The 21,606-nt window shown below is 32.7% G+C and overlaps 1 protein-coding gene across 6 annotated transcripts in view; it reads left to right on the forward strand.

Annotated features, from left to right (window-relative positions):
• The window catches only part of LOC111505570 (Rap GTPase activating protein 1), a 923,489-nt gene that overhangs the window by 447,385 nt on the left and 454,498 nt on the right, over positions 1-21,606 (forward strand). Inside the window, exon 1 of one of the 6 annotated variants that reach the window (XM_074183144.1) lies at positions 4,989-5,137. The exons of 3 other annotated variants lie outside the window; for them this stretch is intronic. In XM_074183144.1, coding sequence (XP_074039245.1) covers positions 5,124-5,137 — 14 coding nt within the window. In that variant the 5' untranslated portion in view covers positions 4,989-5,123. Of the gene's footprint in view, positions 1-4,988; positions 5,138-9,684; positions 9,757-17,996; positions 18,407-21,606 lie in introns of those variants that run through there. 2 more of the 6 variants (XM_074183155.1, XM_074183132.1) reach the window with 2 other exon arrangements.

The following is a 21,606-nucleotide window of genomic DNA, read 5'->3' on the forward strand; positions in this document are numbered from 1 at the left end:
ACGGTCGCCATAAACGTCCTACCAAGAGGTGAACGATTATTTATTTATTTGTAATACAATACTCTACAGGACCTAGTACGCGCAATTAATCCGTAAAACGACAGGAGGAAGTTACAACATTATCGATATACCTATTTAATGATAGTGCAGTGTCAAATGTGACGCCAAGATCAGTAAATGGTTCTGGTCTCACAAGGGAAACGTTTTGGGAAAGAAAGTTTTTGGCTTTCTCCTATTCCATCTTGATACAATAAAAACGATGAGGGAATCTTCCAAAGAAAGGAAGGAAGTAATCAATTTGAAAACAAGTAACTCTATACATGGATGTGTGGATCATGCAAAGAAGTAACTTTAAGACAAACTGAAAGAAAGTTCTCCTGAAACAGCTACTTTCATATAAACATTGAATTACACGAAAGAAAATAATTCTTTCGAAACAAATACTTCTATATGAACACTGAATTATACAGAAGATACTTTTCTCTACTCAGTTTGTATTTCAAACATTCGTTGTGGAATAAAAATCAGATATCATTCACATGAGTTCTACTTTAAATGAATGGTAACAAATTGCACTTACATGGAACACTGTCATCCTCACTGGTATACATCGATGTTTCGCCTCAAGACACTTGCTCCAAGGCTCCTCAGTACCAAATTGGATTACATTATAGAAAATACACACAATTCATTCATAAAACTAGCATAAACAACTACTGTAAAACAGAAAGAAAACGGCAACAAGTTTGTATTATCTGTTTAAAAATCTGTTTTTCCGTTAATCAGCTGTCGCCCCTCTCGACAACTCTCAGAAGTTGAGAAACTTGTGCGAGCTAAGAGCTAACGGGGTCTTACCTTTTAACGTGTGATTCCTAACATACTTATATTGTACAAATTCAAAGATGAAAGTTTTTATTGAATTGTGATGTAAATAAAATCAAAGTACCAGACTACTCAGTCAACATTGAATAGATCGTCTTTTCTCTTGTACAAATTTAATATTATCTTGCAATTTTTTAGACAGTGAAAGATCATTCCCCAAACCAAGAAGTCGGTTAAAATATTAACTTTTTTCTACAGTAAGTTATATTAACTGTACAATTATATTTGCAACTTTATTTACTTATTTCTTTTGGAGTGGTAACACAATTACGCAAATCTACAAAATCTATTGTTCTCATGTACAATATTGCAAACTGCTTTTTATCGTTTATTGTGAAAATCATAGTTTTTGACTGTACACTAATATCGAATTGTGATTTTTACATTTTGGATTTGAACCTACAATAAGGTACGTCTATGTCAAATTTTCACGCCTGACCTGGTTTAGGATGACGGCAAATCTGGAGAATCGTTTCTATCCTTTAAATTGTGTAAAAAATGTGCAGATGCGAGGTGGTGAGTGTGTTAATGCTTTGAACAGCTTAGCGAGCACGTTCCATATCTGATTTTTTCTATAACTGATCCCTATTTTTCTTTTAATTTAATGGGTTTCAAATCTGGCATGATTTATTTGATCAGAGATTTCTGCGGAGTCCTCGAGTAGGATTTACCGTCGATGTTTCACAACAACGGGATTTGAGCTGAGGAAAATATGATTTTTTTTAACAGATCGAACGTGAGATTTGCCAGTGTTGCAAAACGATGGGTATAAGAAATTGCAGTAACGTTAGTTACAAATAAAAGTGGTAAAAAACATAGAAAGTTTCAAGTCTCTCTCCTTCATTATGATTTCCTACCACGTAGTGACGGCTACATCCATCAATTTATTAAAAAAAAGTCAACTATCTTCTCTTGTTTGAACTAATAGAAAAGAAGAATTAAAAACAAATTGCTGGAAATAATTGTTAGTATCCACAATCGTCTTCAGTCATCAGCCAAAGACGATTATGGATCCTAACAATCGAAACGTCGTGAAGTAACTTGGCTTGGAATCTCTTAACTTCTTATTTTTTTTTATTTTCATCTTTACTTGTATTTTATTTCACTATCATTTCATTTCAGGTTTTTTTTGCTTAATATTTAATAAATATATTAATAATTTTCAGGTATTTATTTTTAATTCTTCTTTTTTATTAGTTCTTTCAGAGATTTTGAATCATTTTATATAATATCAGACAATGGAAGTCCGAACTAATGAAATTTATCTTTTCTTGTGTTACCCTAATTTAATTTCTAACCCACAGTTGAATAAAACATCAGATTTCCAATACTCGTTTACTCATTTGTTTCTGTTAAACTGAACCCTCGAATTATGGCACCCCTTTACAGCTTTTCAGAAAACCCTCTTGTTAAATACCGCTGTAGACGCACATGATTCCCATTAATCCACAAAAGCCAGAATCCGTGTCGTTTACGTAACATATTACTTTGCGCACGAACTTGCACCCTTCGAAATAAAAAATTCCTCGGAAAGGGGTGAAAGCTACCTCATACATTTAAATCGAATGCGATCGTTTATAACTTTCCGTGTTCGATTGGCATACCTATACAATTATCAGCCATTGACGTATGAACGATTGAACTATTGATATTTTCGACGTTAGGCATTGTTGTTTCTGTCGAGGGAAAGTTTCACATCGGCGATAAAGCAAGAGATCGATTGACTCTGATTGATTATTATTTTTTATTGGACCTGATGATGAAGTGAACATTTGTGAACTGTCGCTTTCACTGATGGATCTTCGGCAAGGATCGCGTTTTATCGCTTTCAGGAAAGGAATCGTTTTGATGATTCACTCGGTATGCTTGGAATGTGCTTCTTTATGGCGAGAGTAACAATAAGCTTGAATCGGCTGGGAATCATATCAAGATTTTTTTTTTACTAGAAGAGCAGAAGTGTCATACATGTTTATTTCGTGAATCATTTTTTTCTACACTATTTTAATTGATCATATTAGGAGAAAAAAATTGTATATGTTTGTTTGTGATGGATAAATCAAAAAATGGCGTCTTGCAATTTGGACGGTACCTTATTATGAAGACAATTAGAGATCTGTACGAAACTTATCACAAAAATGAAGTCAGTGAGTGGAAGAATATTGGCGAAAAAACATCTGGGTCTGAATTTCATTTTCTGAAAAACAGCATCAAAGGAGCGTTTTCGCGAAACGGAGCATGACGTCACCAGATATATGTCACCAGCTAGGAATTGCTATTACTTTCAGACATTTCTGTATGAGCGTTGTTAAAGATCAATTATTTTTTGGTTGTTCATTCATCTGCCTATAATGTGAAAGTATGGGAAAGGCGTTTCTTCACTAAGAAACGTTGATATTTGTGTATATCTGAAAAATATTTCATTTGAAGTGAACGTTAACATAATTTCATATCATTTTTAAGTATTTATTTGCTTTGTATTCCCATTGAAATAATATGTTTTCCAACAAATATCTATTACTCGTTCATAAATAAATCTTTAGTCAATATGTTTTTGTCATAAGTTTTAATACGGTTTCCATGAACAGTCAAAATTATTTGTTTTGTCTGTCCATAATATTTTGCATGGCAGTCCTTACATTCAATTTCGTAAATTCTAGACTTTTCCGAATTCTCGACTTCGTCTTTTGGACTTCCCAAAAGGCTCTCTAGTGTATGCCTTGTTTTAAAAACCACCTTCATACCTAGTTCCTTGAAAATATTTCCAAAGTTCTTCGTATATTGGTGGTATGGAACTGAGATGTATTTATCTTGGTTTTTGTCCTTTCTGAAAGTCGAGATTTCGTTCATTCATAACCTAAACTTCTTCTTCCTCATTATGTCATCTACAATACCCCTCGAGAAACCGTTAGCGGCTGCTTTTTCCTGTATTGTACGTCTTTCTTTTGTGAACATATTATGTGTTAGAGGGAAAGTCAAAAGACGATGCAATAAAAAATTCAACCCAGCACGTTTGTGCTGTCCACAGTGATGTGGACTGTCAGGAATATACCTGTACGTGCTTGTTTCTTTTCTAAATATATCGTATTCTAACCCTCCATATTGGCTCCTCATTACCAAAACGTCAAAAAATGGTAGTTGTCCCTTATTTTCTAACTCATAATAAATAGATGTCTATCAATAAAATTCACGTATGAGGGGAGGGTTCCCCTTTCGTTACGTCACTCTCAAATTATCATATTACTGGAATATAAACGTTTTAGCATGTAATCAACTCACCCTACCTTAATCTGACGCGCCCGTTAATTTCTGACGATCAATTTTTTTGTACTAATCTGATCCTTCATCCTTCACGGGCCGCCTTATATATGGGGCTCATATTTAGTGGAGGTGCTTAACCGGGTACTGCCGCATTTTAGTAAATCCCGAAATCCCCGCTTGGGCTCCCCTATTATTATTTCCTATCCATTTATCACCAATCCTTTCAGTCAGGTAATCAGATACTCTGGAACTGTGCGGTGGAGCATCATCATGTTGAAACCAGATGTTGTTATAGTTAGCCAAAGGTATATCATTCAAATATTATTCGAAAGTCGACGTTAAAAACTGGCGATAGGTTTCTCCATTCAGAATTCTGTCAAATAAATGAGGACCCAAAATTCTATCTTTGTTAATTCCTGCACACGTTAATACTGAATCGCACTTGAGGTCGAATTTCTCAGAACTGCCTGGGGTTGTTTATGCTCCAAATGTGTTCATTATTTCGATTGAATATACCACAATTCGTAAAAGTGCTTTCATCAGTCCAATGAAAGCCACAATAATTACCGAAACTTGTGCACTGAAAATTGTGAATATAGTGTAGTGGTTCTAGAGATAAAATCCTATTGAAAATACCACCAGAAACTCTTTTGGACTTGAAAATTTGTTAAATGTATTGTTTACAAACTCTACTGTAAACCATGATATCTTCAGTAGCTACAATTGCTATTTCATTTAACGTTGTGATATTAACTTCTTTTTTATTGATAATGTATATCTTTGTGGTTTTAATCAAGTAGAACGTTAGTGGTTTAATTGATTAGATTTTGCAAAACATTCGAGGGTTTTCAGTAGTGTTACGTTATTTCATGGGAGTGGCTCATTCGTGTTCTCAACAGAGTGAAAGCATTTTCATAATTGGGGCAACCAACCATATTCCGGAGTATTGTCGTGATTTTCACTGGAATAGTTGAACAAAACTAATGAAGAAGAAAAGGTTGGTTGAATATATATCTTGGACGGAATATTGTGGTGTTGAAATTCCTAAAAAATTTCATGTTCAAAATTAGATAGACTTACAAATGATATAGATAATTTTGCAATCATACGATTTAATGAAATAAGAAATTTGAAACTAACGAACATTGGTAGAGATGGAATAGCTCAACTTGTTAATACTATTTTCTAAAACACTAGCTTTGAGACTTCATGCAAGTCAACTACTTGTTCTGGCAGCTTGTTTTAATCGAGTCCTTTGCAAGGATACGAAAGGTCTAGCCACCAAATATCGTTATCAAAAAGTATGTAATGGGTAATAGATGAAATTCAAGCCTCTATTTTTATAATATATTTAGATAAAAGTAATTTTCCTATCCTCCATTTAGCAGTTATGTATAATTATTTCTAAAAATAAAAATAAATAATAAATAATAAATTAAAAATAAATATTTCCAAAATCAACAAAATAATCCCGCACTTTCACAATGAAAGTAATGGCTTTGAAAAAAAAAACCAACGACTTTGAGATTTTAAATTTATTAAAAACATTTTTTAGCAACATCAGGAGGAGATTTCTTCGGCATGAGTCTTCGAATTTATTGGACGAGATTCCATATGGAACAAAACTTAGAATGTGGTGCACCACTACATTTTGAAACTGAGGTACAGGTAGTCCCGTACCTCAACGATCATTTCAATCAAAAATGGATAGGTAGGGGTGGGCCTGTGGTGTGGACACACAGATCACCTGACTTGACCATAATAGATTTTTTATGGGGGTATATCGAATGGATTATTAACCAAACTCGTCCAACTTCTATAGAAGACATGAAACGAAAATCACTAGAGTTTTCAGAGAAATCCCAGAGAATATGCTGGAACGTGTAGAGAAGTCGTTTAGAAAAAGACTGACATGTGTTGCAGAAAATATGCTGGAACGTGTAGAGAATTCGTTTAAAAAAAGACTGACATGTGTTGCAGAAAATGGTCGCCATTTTGAACATCTTTTGGCTTCTCTATTCAATAAAAAATTTAGGCGTTATTGTTCATATTGGAAAAATTTTGAGTAAGTGAACGTGAATAAATTAATTTTTGTGGTTACAAAAATTTATAAAACTGGATATAATTTGTAAAATATCTGTTTTTCGTATAGTATACCTCTGATGAAAAATGTAGTGAAATGTTGAAACATTTCATACAAATGAAAAAATACAGGGTGTTCCATTTGAAAAAGTTGAATTATGTCTGTTTGAAAATAAATGAAACTTGACCGGTTTCACTGAGCACCATATATAGTGTTTCCGCAAGTTGAGATTCCCGAAATTATCATAGTGATGTTGACTACCTGTTCCAAAAAAAATCCACTCAATTGCTGTAGACATGCGGGTGATGAATTAAAAAAATATTGTGTGCAAAATAGGTTTTTCTGGAATAACTTGACAATGCAGCATTAGGAATTCGAAAACATCAATATCTTAAGGGGCTAAAAATATTGAATCGAATGACGTATTCATATACTGGGTGCTCCATTAAAAACTATACCATTTGTTGGCCACGCTCAGCTGAATCACCCAGTATGCGGGAAAATACTTTTGACAGTATTCATCGATATGACTGCGAAGAAAACTTGAGCAATTCGAAAAATTGTTTTCCCTAATAGCAATGGACCGAGGGAATCTTGTTGACTCACACTGTATAAGGAAAGATGATTGTATTCATTTATACATAACATATTTCAAATATTCACAACGCCATTATTCAATGGTACACTGTCTCCTTCACATCATCTTGTGAGTTGGAATCTCATTATTTCAGATGTTATTCATCTATGATAATATGTGGTGTGTGGCGTATTTGTCAGAAAAAACTCCAAGTGTACTTCAATCATCAGTTTTCGCATAAAATAAACCGAGTTTAGCTCAGAAATCATTGTGTTTTTGGTCGTTACCTGAGCTTCTTCTGTAACACCAGAAATCAGTACGGTGTTTTTTTTTTCTACTAACCAGTTTTTCTTTTATTTTTCACTATGATGTATTGATCTTTCATAGGAGGATGTTGAAACTGACGTCCCACCTGCCTCTTCCTTCAGGCAACTCTATAATCTCCCTGGTGTTTTATTCAGGCAAGGCAAATACTCGTAAAATTTGAATTGACAGGGAAACAGTTATATTGATTTTCCTTCTAAAATTCAACTACTAATATGTACATTTACCATGCTTTTAATTTCGAACTATTCATGAGATATGCGTAATAAATATAATCGGTTGTGTGAACAGAAAGTGATAGTGAAGAAGATTCACAGAATGATTTCAAATAATTAAAAAGGAATTTATCAATTCAATTATTACTTTCTAATACCTCAATAATAATGCAACTGAACATTTTTCAATGGAATTTAATGTGAACAGATTTGTTTCTTGGGGAAAAGTAGAGTAAATGCTCAACTAAACAACAATAAAATAATTGCAATGAAATTGCCTTACATAATAATTGAGGATTGAATCAATTTCGATAAAGTTATGACTGTCGATATTGCCTTTTAGGTATATCTAATTTAATGCTGCTAAACTCAATTACTTTTAAATACTAATTTGATTGATACTTTTTTCAGAGTACAAGGTTATCTTTTCCGTTTCTGTTAAGAGTTGAGAACCCTATTTTGTTATCATATAGTTTTATTATTCTTCTATTCTATCAAGACGTAGTAGAATTTATCTTCTTAGGGGTTCCATATGTAACCTTCAGCTACCATCGATGAATTCCAAACCCATGCCTTTTCATTTTAGTTCCATTTATAATGGCCATCTGTTTTATCAATTCCAACTGGAATCTATATACTTTTATTATTAATTCTTTCGTGATAAAAATTCTTATATTCGCAAACATTTAATTTTTTTCCACTTAATATTAATTTTGAACCGTTGTCACAATTTGGTTTTTTCCCTTGTTTTCAGAATCTTATTCTTATTATAAATATGGCGAGCTATAACACTAAGTTTCATCTTCCACTTACCAAAATGGATATTGTAAGAGAAGATGACGGAAAATGGTGATTGCGATACCCAGTTACGGCGTGGATCGCGGTTATTTCCTATTTATGTACGATTTTGAGGATGTTTCGAGGAAAGTGCTTTTTCGCATGCCGCAATAAGGCAGAGAAGACACCGTCATATCTTGACAAATATCACGAGGACAAGGGTCAGTCGTGTATCGCATTTATTATGATTTGATCTTGAAAATTGCCTCTTCAATCTAGTAAGTAATGAGATATGAAACTTGATGAAAATGCTTCTATTGTCCCACAATCTGCTTGATTTATTGTTGAAGAACATGAAGTAAAAGGTAATGACTTTGCGATGGAGGTGATTCAGGTAATAGTGACAGAAAGAATTTGCTTAAGATTTTTGCAAGGCCAAAAGCTACAATAAAGTAAAGATTTGCATTCTGTTTTATCGCAGCATCGTCCAAAGCCTACTTGATCAAAGGGTGCGTTTCAAAGTCTACATGAAAAAACCTAAAAATCTGTATTTCAAAGTTGACTTCAACAAAACATCAAGTGAATTTTTGAAAATGTGATTTTGAGCCCTATTGAAATATGCAGGAATATACATGACGTCTCATTTAAACATAGTTTTACATCAATAACTATTGATATCTCATATATTACACCATTGTTTTCTACGTACAAAAGTGATTTTGGACATGTTTTCATAGTAACAAAAAATTTTTAATAGGAGAAAATTAAAGCAACTTTTCGAAAATGCACATTTTCGAAAAACATGCTGCATCTCAGAAACGATGATGTATATCGATATGCGGTTTTCACCATCAAGTTTGTCATGAAATTTGACCATCAGTTTTCATCTATCTAGTTTTGAAACAAGAGTTTCTCTTTAAAAATATCCAATTTGGCCCGTTCTGTACAATTAGACGAATATCTCTTAGAGTTTGTTCGAGGTGGAAATCCTTATAACTGAAAAATATTTCAGAGATTGTTTTTGTTCGAAACGGTCTTTTGAGAAGTTGGCTTGACCACCCGAAAGTTATCCAAGGAGTTCCAATACGATCTGAATAAAAACGTCTCTTTGGAGGAATACCTGTATAACGAATGAGACTACTAATAAGAAATGTAACATTCATGTAAATTCTAAAAAAAAATCGTCTGTTCCACTTTAACATGATACTGAATATTATATGTTATTATATGTCCTTTCAAGGTTTCAGAAGAAAACTCTAGTCTCTCTGAAAATTTAACAATTTTTCCAAATAGATTTTATGGTCTACATAATTAGCTATCACCGCTTGGAAGTAAGAGTAGGAATTGTGTAGATTGTTTATTTTGGCGTATTTTAAAATAATTTGAGAAAGTTGAAAATCGGTTTTCATTTATTGATTGTAACTGGATCTTTTTTTTTGCAGGTGAGCATCACAATGGTATTAAATTGGTGAAGACGAAAGGGGTGTCGAGGGAGTTTCAGTGAGTCTTCATTGAATGTGTTATTCTCATTTCCATTTTTTTTTAACTTTTAGTTAAAACTGAAGTTTTTCATGAGTTATTTTTCAATGACAATTGAACTTGAAATATGTACTACTTTGTGTAGTATTGCCAACGTTTCGGTGAGTCTTTCCTTCACCTTCAGGACTGTAACCGATAATATTTTCGATATAAATACAACTAAAAAGTTGAAGTACATGAACTTAATATTCTCAAAACTTCAGTGCAATACTATTTGGCTAGCTAGCTCATCGAGTAATTGTATTATATAAATAACATTCGAAATACTTTTTTCAACAGAATATATAGAACGATGTACGAATAAGTGAAATGAACCAGAAACACATGAAACAATCACCATCATTACACATTTAACACATGCATTCAATTTGCCATAAAAATGCAGGTCCGTATTTGAAAAAAAAATTGATGAAGTTGGCTCTAAGTAAACGAAACGTCGTTTGAAAAATAAAATGAGCGCATAATGTATCCACCCGGTATACATACCCTATTCTACAGTTCTTTTTCGTCTATAGAGAAACATTTTTAACTTAATAATTTAGTCTGGTGAAGGGCATAATCATATATTTAAAAAGTGGTTTTCCAGCTATTGTTTTTTTTTTATTTTTTTTGATGGTCCAGGATGCGATTCTGGATTCAATTCAGTATCGGAGTTGAATGTTTGCGGAATAACGGGAGTTTGAATTGGCGTCATTGTGGTAACTCATCTTTGAATTAATTTTCTTCGATTGATTTTGATATTTCCATGGTGTTACTGCAAGTTTTACTTGAACAATTGAGGAACACTGCTGTGCATTCGAGCCCTACAATGCTAAAAAATGTTAAACTATATGAATAAAAAAATATATAATAGAAAACGAATATTCAAGAACCTGGTCAACTTCTGAGCGCTGTGAAATCGAGATGAATTAATGAAATTGAACAAATCTGTAGTTGAAGTTATCTTTGAAGAATCCTCTATAAGATTGTTCGGTCATTTTATTGTAATATGATCAGAAAAAAAAGTTATAATGACAAAAAAAAATTTGTTCAATAATTTTTTTATTTTCCATTTTACGATAGATATGATAGGAATTAAGTTGTGGAAAATTCAGTTTGCTACAAATAGTGTCTCATAAAATTTTCTGTAGGGTTGCTAGTATACGAGAAAACCCCTTGCGACCGGGGGACAAGAGTTACGACCCCTCAAACTTGAACTTCATCTTATCCCACTAACACCTCCTACACATCAAAAAAATTAAATTGCGTCCTTTGAAAAACGCAAAGGTATAGTCGAAGTAACCGATATAGTAATCTTTAAGCTATCGGCGAACTCAAAGGCCAAAAAAACCAATACAAAGGAATATTGCCGCTACGAGTTAGTCCACGTGGACTGAAGGATTGGCGATTCGTATTGTATAATTTTTACTAAAAGAGTTTTATGATTGGCTGAAGAGACATAAAATTAAATTTGAAGTCATGTTACCGTGACCAATAGAATGTGAGGTTGGTTAGAAGGGTCGTGTTGTCAATGTTCAGTGAGTGAGTGTTCAATGATCGCGAGTTGAGTGTTGAAATTCGATATTGGTGAAATTCTAATTACTTAAAATTTTTGTTATTTGTTTAAAATATGGCATCCTTAGACAACTACTAATAATAATAACGAGTGTGATAACAACGCAGACTTTTTCCTGTGTAGTGATTCCAATAGCGCTGGTGAACAATGCGAAAAAGAGCTACCAGTGAATAAAATTCGGATGCATTTGAATACTGAAATACAGAGAGTATGTTTCAATGTTTATAAGAATGTACATATCAAGTTTGGTTTCGAGGGAAAAACTATTACAAGCAACATCAGATTTGACCAAAATTCCTTTCTCAACTGTATGTAAAATAGTCAAAAATAAAACTTATGAACGCAAGACGCGATTTGATGCGGGATTATCAAAACTTTTAGATGTTCATCTGATAAAATCATTAAAAAAACAATATAGGACTGTTACAAAAGCAATGGGATTCCTACAATTGAAATCATAAGGAAGCAGTCAAGCAGTTATGGAAAGCAGAAGAATAGTGGAATTGCGTAACAAACACTTAGAACAAATAACTAAATATAGACAACAACAACGGCAAATTTTCTATTTGGGCGAAATTTGGTATGACACTCACGATACAGTTACGAAAAGGTGGACTGATGGTTCGAGAATGTGTACGCCTAACATGCCTGCAAACAAAGGATTGCGACTAATCATTGTGCATTGCGGAGAAAGTAAAGGATGGGTTCCGAATTCTTTGAAATTATGTGGAAAAAACTTGAGGACTACAATGTTGACTATCATGAGAACATGGAAGCTAATATTTTTAAAGAATGATTTGAAAACACATTGATCCCAAATTTGGATGCGAATAGTGTAATAGTTCTTGACAACGCTTCCTATCATTCGTGACAGCTCATCAAAGTACCGAATAAAAATTCGAGGAAAGAAGAAATTCAAAGTTTTTTAATTGATAACAATTTGTATTTTGAAGATAACTATACCAAAAACCAACTACTTGAAGTTTCACAGACAAAAACATTTGAAAAAGTGTATGCCCTTGTGAGTATAGCTGAAAAGTATGAACACACCATATTGAAACTTCCCCCCTATTTTTGTGTTTTCAATCCCATCGAGTTGATTTGAGGAAAATTGAAACAAAGCATCAGGCGTAAAAATAATTTTCCAAAATTTGATAAAAAGGTAATAGAGCTAGTTAAAGAAGAAGTATCTAATATTACCCAAGAAGACTGGCAGAAAAAGATTAAACAAGTAATTTTAGTTGAAAAAAACTATATGGAGATTGGACACTTCCATATCATTGGTGGAAATAAATTCATTATTGATTTAAATGACGACAGTGATAGTGAAACGGAGAATATGGAAGAGGAATTATCAAAAGCTTTCGAAGAAAGTTAGTGAAGTGTTTTTGAAGCGAATATATATGTATATATATATATATATATATATATATATATATATATATATATATATATATATATATATATATATATATATATATATATATATATAGGGCTATTCAAATTCGTTTCTGTACATGGGGATCTCGTAAACGATAAGAGATAGAGTGTCGGTTAAATTATGGCAAAGTTGCGTATTTCAGAGACCTATTCAATGATGTGAAGACATCAAATATAGCTCTTTTGGTTCTGGAGGTATACAGGAAAAACAAAAAAATCTCAAATTATTTGTTTGCCAATATCTTCTTTATTCGCAGACATATTGAACATCTGTCCACATTTTGCTATTGGCACTTGATGTGGGCCCTCAGAGTTTATCCATGAATCTTTTATACAGGGTGTCATCTGACTTGGGCCACCCCCATCTTTGAATTTCAAATACGGACCTGTATTTTTTGTTGTAGTTTTTGGATCGTAGACGTTCACTTCATACTGAGACATTACATTAAATTCTATATTTCGGGATTTTTCGGTTATATTCGATTATAATTGTGTGAATTATTCCCATTTAAATTACAGCCCTGGAAATTGGTTGATTGAGTTGAATAAAAACACAATAGCAACTTTCACGATTATGATTATCTGAAACATATCTACAACAAAAATATATTATATGTGTTTTGATGAGCAGAAAAAAAATTATATATATATATATATATATATATATATATATATATATATATATTACATATATATATATATATATATAATACAGTTATTGAATAATAAAATTAGTTAGTTCCCTAACTATTTTATCAAAGGGGAACTGCTGCAAGGTAGGGGGCACTATATCGTTTACTTGAAGTATAAATATAACTTTTTAATGGACTAATTCACAATAATCAACACTTCGGCAACACTTTTTTTATCACTCAAATTTGTATTTGGACTCAGACCACACGAAAAATAGAAATTTTGTTTTGTTCTCATTACTCATACTTTCATACAACCTGAATATACACACTTGCTAGTCTTGAACAGTTTCAATGTCGCAATATTCATTTTTTGCAATGGGACAAATATTTCATTGAAAAACAATTTCTTTGGATTATTTCGCACTCGCAAAACCCATTAGTAAAAAAGTCCTCTCGCCCTTTCGCAGAAAGACCAACAATAATGTCTGCATAAACACAAATAACAGTTATCTCTGTCGATAATATTTCATTCCCGGCCACCCTTGCTTATGACCATGTCGACGCAATGTGTATTCGTTGAGATAAGGAAAAAAGTACGATTCGGGGAAACGCTGTAATTCACTTGCAATGAGTATATCATGAACTCGTTTCCGCTAGAGAGAAAGCATTGGCGTAAATCCCGGGGGAATTTTTTCCTTGTACTTATCTGTGTAGTGACTCATTCGGATTAATTCCTTCAAACCGATAAAATGGTGTAAAAATTGAAGGATAGGCCATCAAAACATATAGTTTCGCAGATGCTTTTCGTTCATACAGCAGCAGGGCCATGATGAAATCATTCGAGTAGATCAGCTACAGACCGGTTTCGAGATATTACCTCTCATCAGTGCAGGAAAGATCCGACCCAAACATCAAAGTGCCTTGGACTCGATTAATTTCAATGCGGCTCCGTTACATAAATGGAAGCTTTGTCTAAGAGAAAGATTGTTAACTAGTAACAGCTTTGCCTCTCGAACCAAAACTCAAACAGAAATCAAAACTGAAGACTGTATCGAGGACGGTGGTGGGACGGTAGCCTGTTGAGTTGACTTTGGTGGTTTGCTCCACTCACTCAATCGACCGCTGTGGGAACCGGTGGTTCGAACCGCAAGGCCGGACGATCGATTTTCACTTCCGATCGTGTAAGGAATCATGTGTTGGAAGGTAAGACCTCTTTAGTCCTTAGCTCGCACAAGTTTCGACTTTTGAGAGTTGTCGTTAACGGAAATCATATTTAACAGACAGAGAGATACATACATACCAGAAGATGAATGAAATGAATGTTACCAAATTTCATAGCAAAATATTCATTATGAATTTCACTAGTTCGGACTTTCATTGTCTAATACATAAAATGATTTGAAGTCACTGAGACACCTAAAAGAGAAGAATTAAAAAATGAGTAGCTGAAAATAAAAATTATATTGAGCAAAAACCTGAAATGAAATAACAGTGAAATTAAATACAAGTAAAAATGGAACAATTGAACGAAAATTGAATAAAAATAAAGAAATGAAAAAATGCTACTCAAAACTTGTCTAGATTTTTACTTTCCATAATACAACCATTACAAGGATAAACATCGTCTTTTGTGAAGAATTCAAGGCACTTTGTCGAACTACTAGGATGAATTGAAGTCACACAGGAAGATCAACTAATTAGTTTCGACGTGGAAAGCCTTTACACCAACGTTCCTGTCGAACAAGCAGTCCAAATCATACAGAGAAAGCTATCCGAAAACGGAAACCTGAAAGAGAGAACGAATCTACCTATAGAAGTAATTATGAATTACTAGGATGCAGGTACGAAACTGTTATTTAATAGTTGTACTTCCAGACTAATGTTTTTGTTGAAATTTTTCGTTATTCAGGTAAACAAATTTATATTAAAGTTTTTACGAAAAATCAAATAGGTTTTTGTGAATACCACTGTACCTGAGAATTTTCTCTATTTTTTGAACTCAAACTTTGTTATTCATGAGCAATACCAATCGAGCAACCAGTAATAGATGGACTCGTGATTTCATTATGATGGTTGCTCTTAAGGTATTGCTAGATAACTTGAATTTATCGACAAAATTATTTTGTGGTATTTTTTTCGATAAATTCACTTACCGGCAATTTACGATATTGGAGATGTCTGTTAAAAATAATACAAAGAAAGCAAACTTACATTTTGTTCCAATTGGATATATTCACAACCATGCCACAAGACAAACCAAATCACTGTCACAAATTAAAATACAAACAAATTTTAGAAAAAAGTTGATATATCATGATGGGATCATATAATTCAGTTTCAGAAAAAATAAAGAAGCATTATTCCATTACTAAATTTAAGTATCAATTGAGAAAAAAATCTAATTAGTGGAATTTCATAGTTTGCATTGTATTTCTATTATACTTGAATTTGTTTTCAATATACTTCTATTATTCTATTATACTTTGTAGTCAGTTATAGTTCCTAATTATAAGCATTCATTGTTTCTTGGGACAATGAACGTAAATAAATTGAATTATATTTTTTTACGTTTCATATATTCAATCTAAAACATATTCGAATTGAGAAAGTTTCGAATGAATTTTATTCTTTGAAATAGGTTGATTAATTTGTTCAACATAAATTTTTATTTTGGATGAGTTGATTTTTTACTATTGTAGAAATTTCTAATTTTTTCAACACACATAATATAATAATATAACAATATTGTGAGAGGAAGCATAAAAAAGCAGTCAATATTATAACGACTGAGAAGAAGGGCTTGACAGAAGTCCGTTTAATTAGACCATATACCTAGTAGCATTTACTAAAAACCTCCAAAACTGTTGAAAAATGCAATTGTCCTGGCATGTTAATATCTGGAAAGCATTCAAACAGGATAGCAAGCAAGGTGGAGATAGATTGATACTGAAACGACTGATAATATTTTGTGTGATCATCGCAATTTTTTTACAGGAATGAAAGATTCTGGGAATTTTAAGAAAATTCGTGTTCTGTATAGATGTTTTTAAGATCACAATATAATCTGTCGAAAAAAATATTTTAAAGATGAAGATTGGGAGCTTACTCGCATGTTGTTTGATTTCTGTGATGAATCCAATGATTTTTACTACACATTAATTCACACTTCAATTAAGTGTGTCCGATTTGACTAAAAACTGTAAAGAAGTCGTTTAGTGAAGAAAAGATGATTGAAGAATTCGAGAAAGAAAGCTATATTTCAAAAAATTCATTTCATCTTCAATACTTGACATTACCTTGAAACATGAATGAATATTTCGTAAACATTCCCATTGATGAAATAAAAACACTTGTCACATAGAAGGTCTTCTCAATAGTATAATAATTCTTATTCATATCTACGAAGAAATATAAAATCAAATATTATAAAGCGTTCTTAATATCCTGATGATATCTCATGATTCATTATCCTTTGACTTATTTGACCAATTTATTATTTCCACTTGAGAATGTTACCAAATAGAATGAAAACCACTCTAGTGTCTCCAATATTTAAAAAAAGAAAACGCTAAGAAAATGGAGAATCACTTATTAATATTCATTTCTTTTTGAAAATATTGAAGTAATTCCTTAATTTTTTTACATTTGTAACATTTTTAATAATTTTAATAACGCTTGTTCAACACACGTTTCTGATTCTCTATCTTTATAAAAATAATGAGTCTTCCAAAAAAGAAAGAAAACAATCAATAAACCCTTTACAAGGATGTGCAGATCATGCAAAGAAGTGATTTTCAGAAATAAAACTGGTAAAAGGAACACTCTCGAAACAAATAATTTCATATAAAAATGGAGAGGTAGGAAGCCAAATCAATTTTATTCAAAAATTAATATCTTCTAAAAATATATCCCTTCCAATTTAGTTACATTACTATCGGTTATCTTGTTGAAATTTGAAATTTGAGTTTCAATGGTGGGTTTCAATAAAAAAAAGAATTTTTTTCATATTCGTAATAATTTCAGTAATGTGTGTTTTGATACTTTTTTGAAAATTTCATCAATGGTTGACGACTAATTTAAGTTTGACACTTCTGAAAAATTAGTTAGAATACTTTCAGTGATATTGTTTGGAACTTGGGCTTCAATGGTAGGCTTTAGTAAAAAAAAGTTTCAAAACTCATGAATACAATTTATTGTATGAATTATAGTGAAAATAAATATAATTAATACAATAATAAATACAATAAGCGATATTGATGAGTGCTAATATGGATTTTCATCAAGTATCGGCCACTTCTATTCAATAAAATAAGTTTCCTCCGTAATTTTCCCACATTTTCCACTGAGTACAGTTTGACACTTCTGAAAAAATAGTTAGATTACTTTGAGTATTCCCATTCGGAATGTAGGACTCAACGATGGAAAGTGCTGTTTTTGGCAGTAAAGTTAGGGACAACTTATATGCCTCGCATCACAAATGCGAACGAACTAAAATTAAAATCTTCCGTTGGCCAAGGAACCAACAACGCTATCCATGATCCACGTGCCTACGGCCCTTCAGAATTCCAGAGTACTAAAACAGAAATGCGTCCGAAAATTCGGTGGAGGGGACAAATCTAGTCCCCTTTGCATTCATGCCGAAACGTTCGCTGCTCTACCTCTACGCAAGTACGCACATCTCGATTCTCGTCCGTTTTAGTTTCACAGATTCAGTGTTGTTCTCACCGGCAGTAGGAGAGGTTGTGTAGCGGCTAGTCTTCGGGCCTCGACAGCACGTGCTACATTTGACAGACCGTTAGACTAGCGAAAATATGTAATCCAACAGGTTATACGATGGGAACCGACTGGAACTGTTTTTGGCGGTGAGAAAATTCGCGACCCCTTTCTTTCAAAGGAATAACTTTTCGGCACAAGTGTCCTGTTGAACCTGTTCCTCGTCGCTAAGTGACTGTTTACGCATTACTTAGTTTTTATATATAGTGCAATATTTTAGGTTCGAGTGCAATAGCTTGTGATATTAGTGTGGTAGTTTTGTTCGATGGGTCTCAAGATGAAGTACTTCACATCGGGTCAGCGAGAATCGTACACTTTGATAGCCAGGCGAAGACATATGAAAAAAATGTGAGTGACATTTGCGTATTTTATGGTTCACGATTATTCATATACTTACACACTGTACGCGATGTATGAAATCTATGATGGAAAAAATCCATTTCTCCATAATAGACGTATACTTTGAAAAAATTGTTACATGAAATGTTTCAATCGCTTTTTCAACTGTTTCTACAGGTTAACCCCTGCAAAAATGTTTAACCGTAAAAGGTCAACTTACACATTGTTCAAGAGGTTTTTTGAATCTACGTTGAGTTATATTCGAAAGAGAGCATTTGAAATATTTTGAATTCATTGGAATTTTCATTAGAACTCCTAATTACTATTGGTGTAGAAACTTTGAAGAAAATTTACCCACTCCTTTATTGAAAATCACTTTTCAATATGGAATGCCCTCCTAGGCCAATTTTTATTATTATTTTTTCTGTCGACTCTAATGTGTAAAACATGTATGTGGTGGTCTCAATAAAATAACATTCATCAATGCTAGCTAATGGTGAAAGTTTGAAATTTTAGTAATTTTTGAAATATGTTATTCAACCAAAAATCTCAGTATAACCATCCTGATGATGATTGGATAAAATGACTATAAACTAGAATTTCACTTATTTCATGAAAAGTATCCTGAATTGTCTCCTTATTCACGAGGAAGAGTTAGCAAAATGGAAAAATTTTCCTGTTTGTATGTGGACATTATTTCGTTGACATAGATACTAAATGCTTGTTGGAAAATTAAAATTTCATTACTTTTGCAATTTAAACGGACAATTTGCAATTTGACTAACAATGTTAGTCATAGCTGTTTGGAGCTACCAAACTACATACCTACATAAAAAAATCAGTCGACGAAAGTTATTTTAAGATGATCATTTTAATTGAATTTTGTAAGGAAATGATGATGGCCTTCTGATGAATCTAAATTTCTTGTACATGGATGCGAAAGTTCTGCACTCAAAACACCAGAAGAAATGAATGTCTTGGCCAGAATTCTGACAAATCGGATAATTGGACAACTATTTTGTAAAGTTTAACAGACTCCGTTACAGAGCTTATTCTCATATTAACAAGTTCACTCTGTTTTTCTAATACAGTATTCCAAATGACTCAGCCCTCTCAATGGTGTCAAAAGGATGTAGCAACACTACATTTAAAATAATATTTCAATTTAGTACTCTCGAATTGACGAATAGGTCGAAGAAGTGCATTGGAATGGCCGGCTAGATCATCTAACCTCACCCTGTTGGAAGATTTGCAAACAAATAAGACTTACATAAAGAACAACAGATATGCCAGCGATAACTCCAGAAATGTTCAAAAACATCTTCAGAAACGACCGAAATGAACTATTTGAGTAACACTTCATTGTGAAATTATCACTAAACAGTTTACAAAACCGCAGTACGTGTTTCAATAGCTTCTTCACGTATGAGTGTTTTGTGAACTGTTTAGTAAAAATGTCACTGGTGAAACATAATTATATTTATTATTAAGGATTTTCATGAAGTATTGGCCAATTTGAGCACATACCGAGAAATTAATTTTATACAAGGCTGATTTATTGTCAAAAAGTAGAAAGAACAAATTTTTTGAATAACTCTTATTAAAAGTGCCTTTTTCAACGGTTGTCAAGGTATTAAAAAATGATTTTACAAAGTAGCGTGTTAAAAGTATTTTTTTCGACCAAATAGCAATAAACAAAACATAATTATTCAATTCTCAAGAAAGTTTTGTTACAAACAATAGATATACATACAATTAAATTATGTTACAAATGTATTATAAACATTAATTGCATTATTGTTATTATTATTTATGAAAATTAATATGAAAATGCAGTAATGCTGGAGCTGTTGGGATTATTCTTTCAGCAACAGCATTTTTATCAGAAATAGATTGATCGATGTAACCCTCAGCTACTGTTGTAGACTTCCATCCTCCGTGCTTCTTAATATCTGTTATATCTGCTCCCGATTCTGCTAGCAAAAAAGCAGAAGACCTTTTGAAACAGTGACCTGTATATTCCTTTGGTTCGGGGAGGTTCAGAAACTCAGTAATGGCAGAGGGAATTCCCCAAACGTGTTCATACCAACTGGTTTGGTATGAACACGTTGGGTTCATTAAAATAATCAATGTTTTTATCAACAATGCAAAAAGAACGACCTTTTTTCGTTTTTGTATTTGGAATTTGAACAATCAATGATTTATCCATTAATTTAATGACTTCTATTAATAAATGGCACAGCTCTTCACGCCGGCAGGCCCAATATATTCCGAAAATAGTAGCAACTTTTATCATATATTTTTCATTTGGCGCCTGGACTTATTCAAACGTAAGAGTTTTTGATTCTTTGGGCCTATAACTTTCATTTTTTCGCTTCAAGAATGCTATAACTTTGAAATATCTGCTTGTATCAACACCAGTTTTAACAAGCGCACTCGACTTTATCATTGAAAACTTGCTCCACAAAGTTGACGAGTTCCATATTTATTTTTGATTTCTCTTCTGGATAGGTTAAGAAAACGGTTTCGGCGAAATTACCTTCGACGTTTTTAAGTCTACATCAGCTAAGAAAATCAGAATATGGGATGTCGTACTGCTGAGCCGATTTTTTTTTAGTAATAAGTCAATTTGCAGCCTTTTCAATATCGTCCGAAACATACAATTCCTCACTATTGTTCTTCATTATGCAAGACATTGAACACCAGCAAGAACTTCCAATGAGACGTTAAATAAAACGCAGGCGCTGTAAACAATACTGTTTGTTGGTAACCAGGTGATTCAGCCTCCCCTGACACGGCCACTTCACAGCAAATGCGATAAATGAAAATAGTTAACTGACAAGAGATCTCAAAATGTGTTTTTGTATGAATATCAAATTTATTTATTTTATTATAAAAACAGGACAATTGTACAAAAAACTTTGTATGATATTTGTGTTAAAAGTAAGTTTTATTTTTTCATGAAATTGTTCAGCTCGCTACGCTCGTTTCGCAAACTTTTTCTCTCACAAAATAAAACCTTACTTTAAACACTCATCATAAATAGCTATTTTTGTCAAGTACAATTTTACATGAAGCCAGTGTGAATGTTGAAAATCTCTCGAAACTTAGGAATTAAGTTGAAAGGTCGTATGTATTAAGAAAATCCTATAATGAGCATCAGAGAAATAAAAAGATGCTTGTATATTGGAAATTTAATAACCTTTTCA

Source organism: Leptinotarsa decemlineata, unplaced genomic scaffold (assembly GCF_025532065.1).
Source record: "Leptinotarsa decemlineata unplaced genomic scaffold, Ldec_3_MD MMD2_P_RNA_scaffold_2, whole genome shotgun sequence".
NCBI classification, from domain to species: Eukaryota; Metazoa; Arthropoda; class Insecta; order Coleoptera; family Chrysomelidae; genus Leptinotarsa; species Leptinotarsa decemlineata.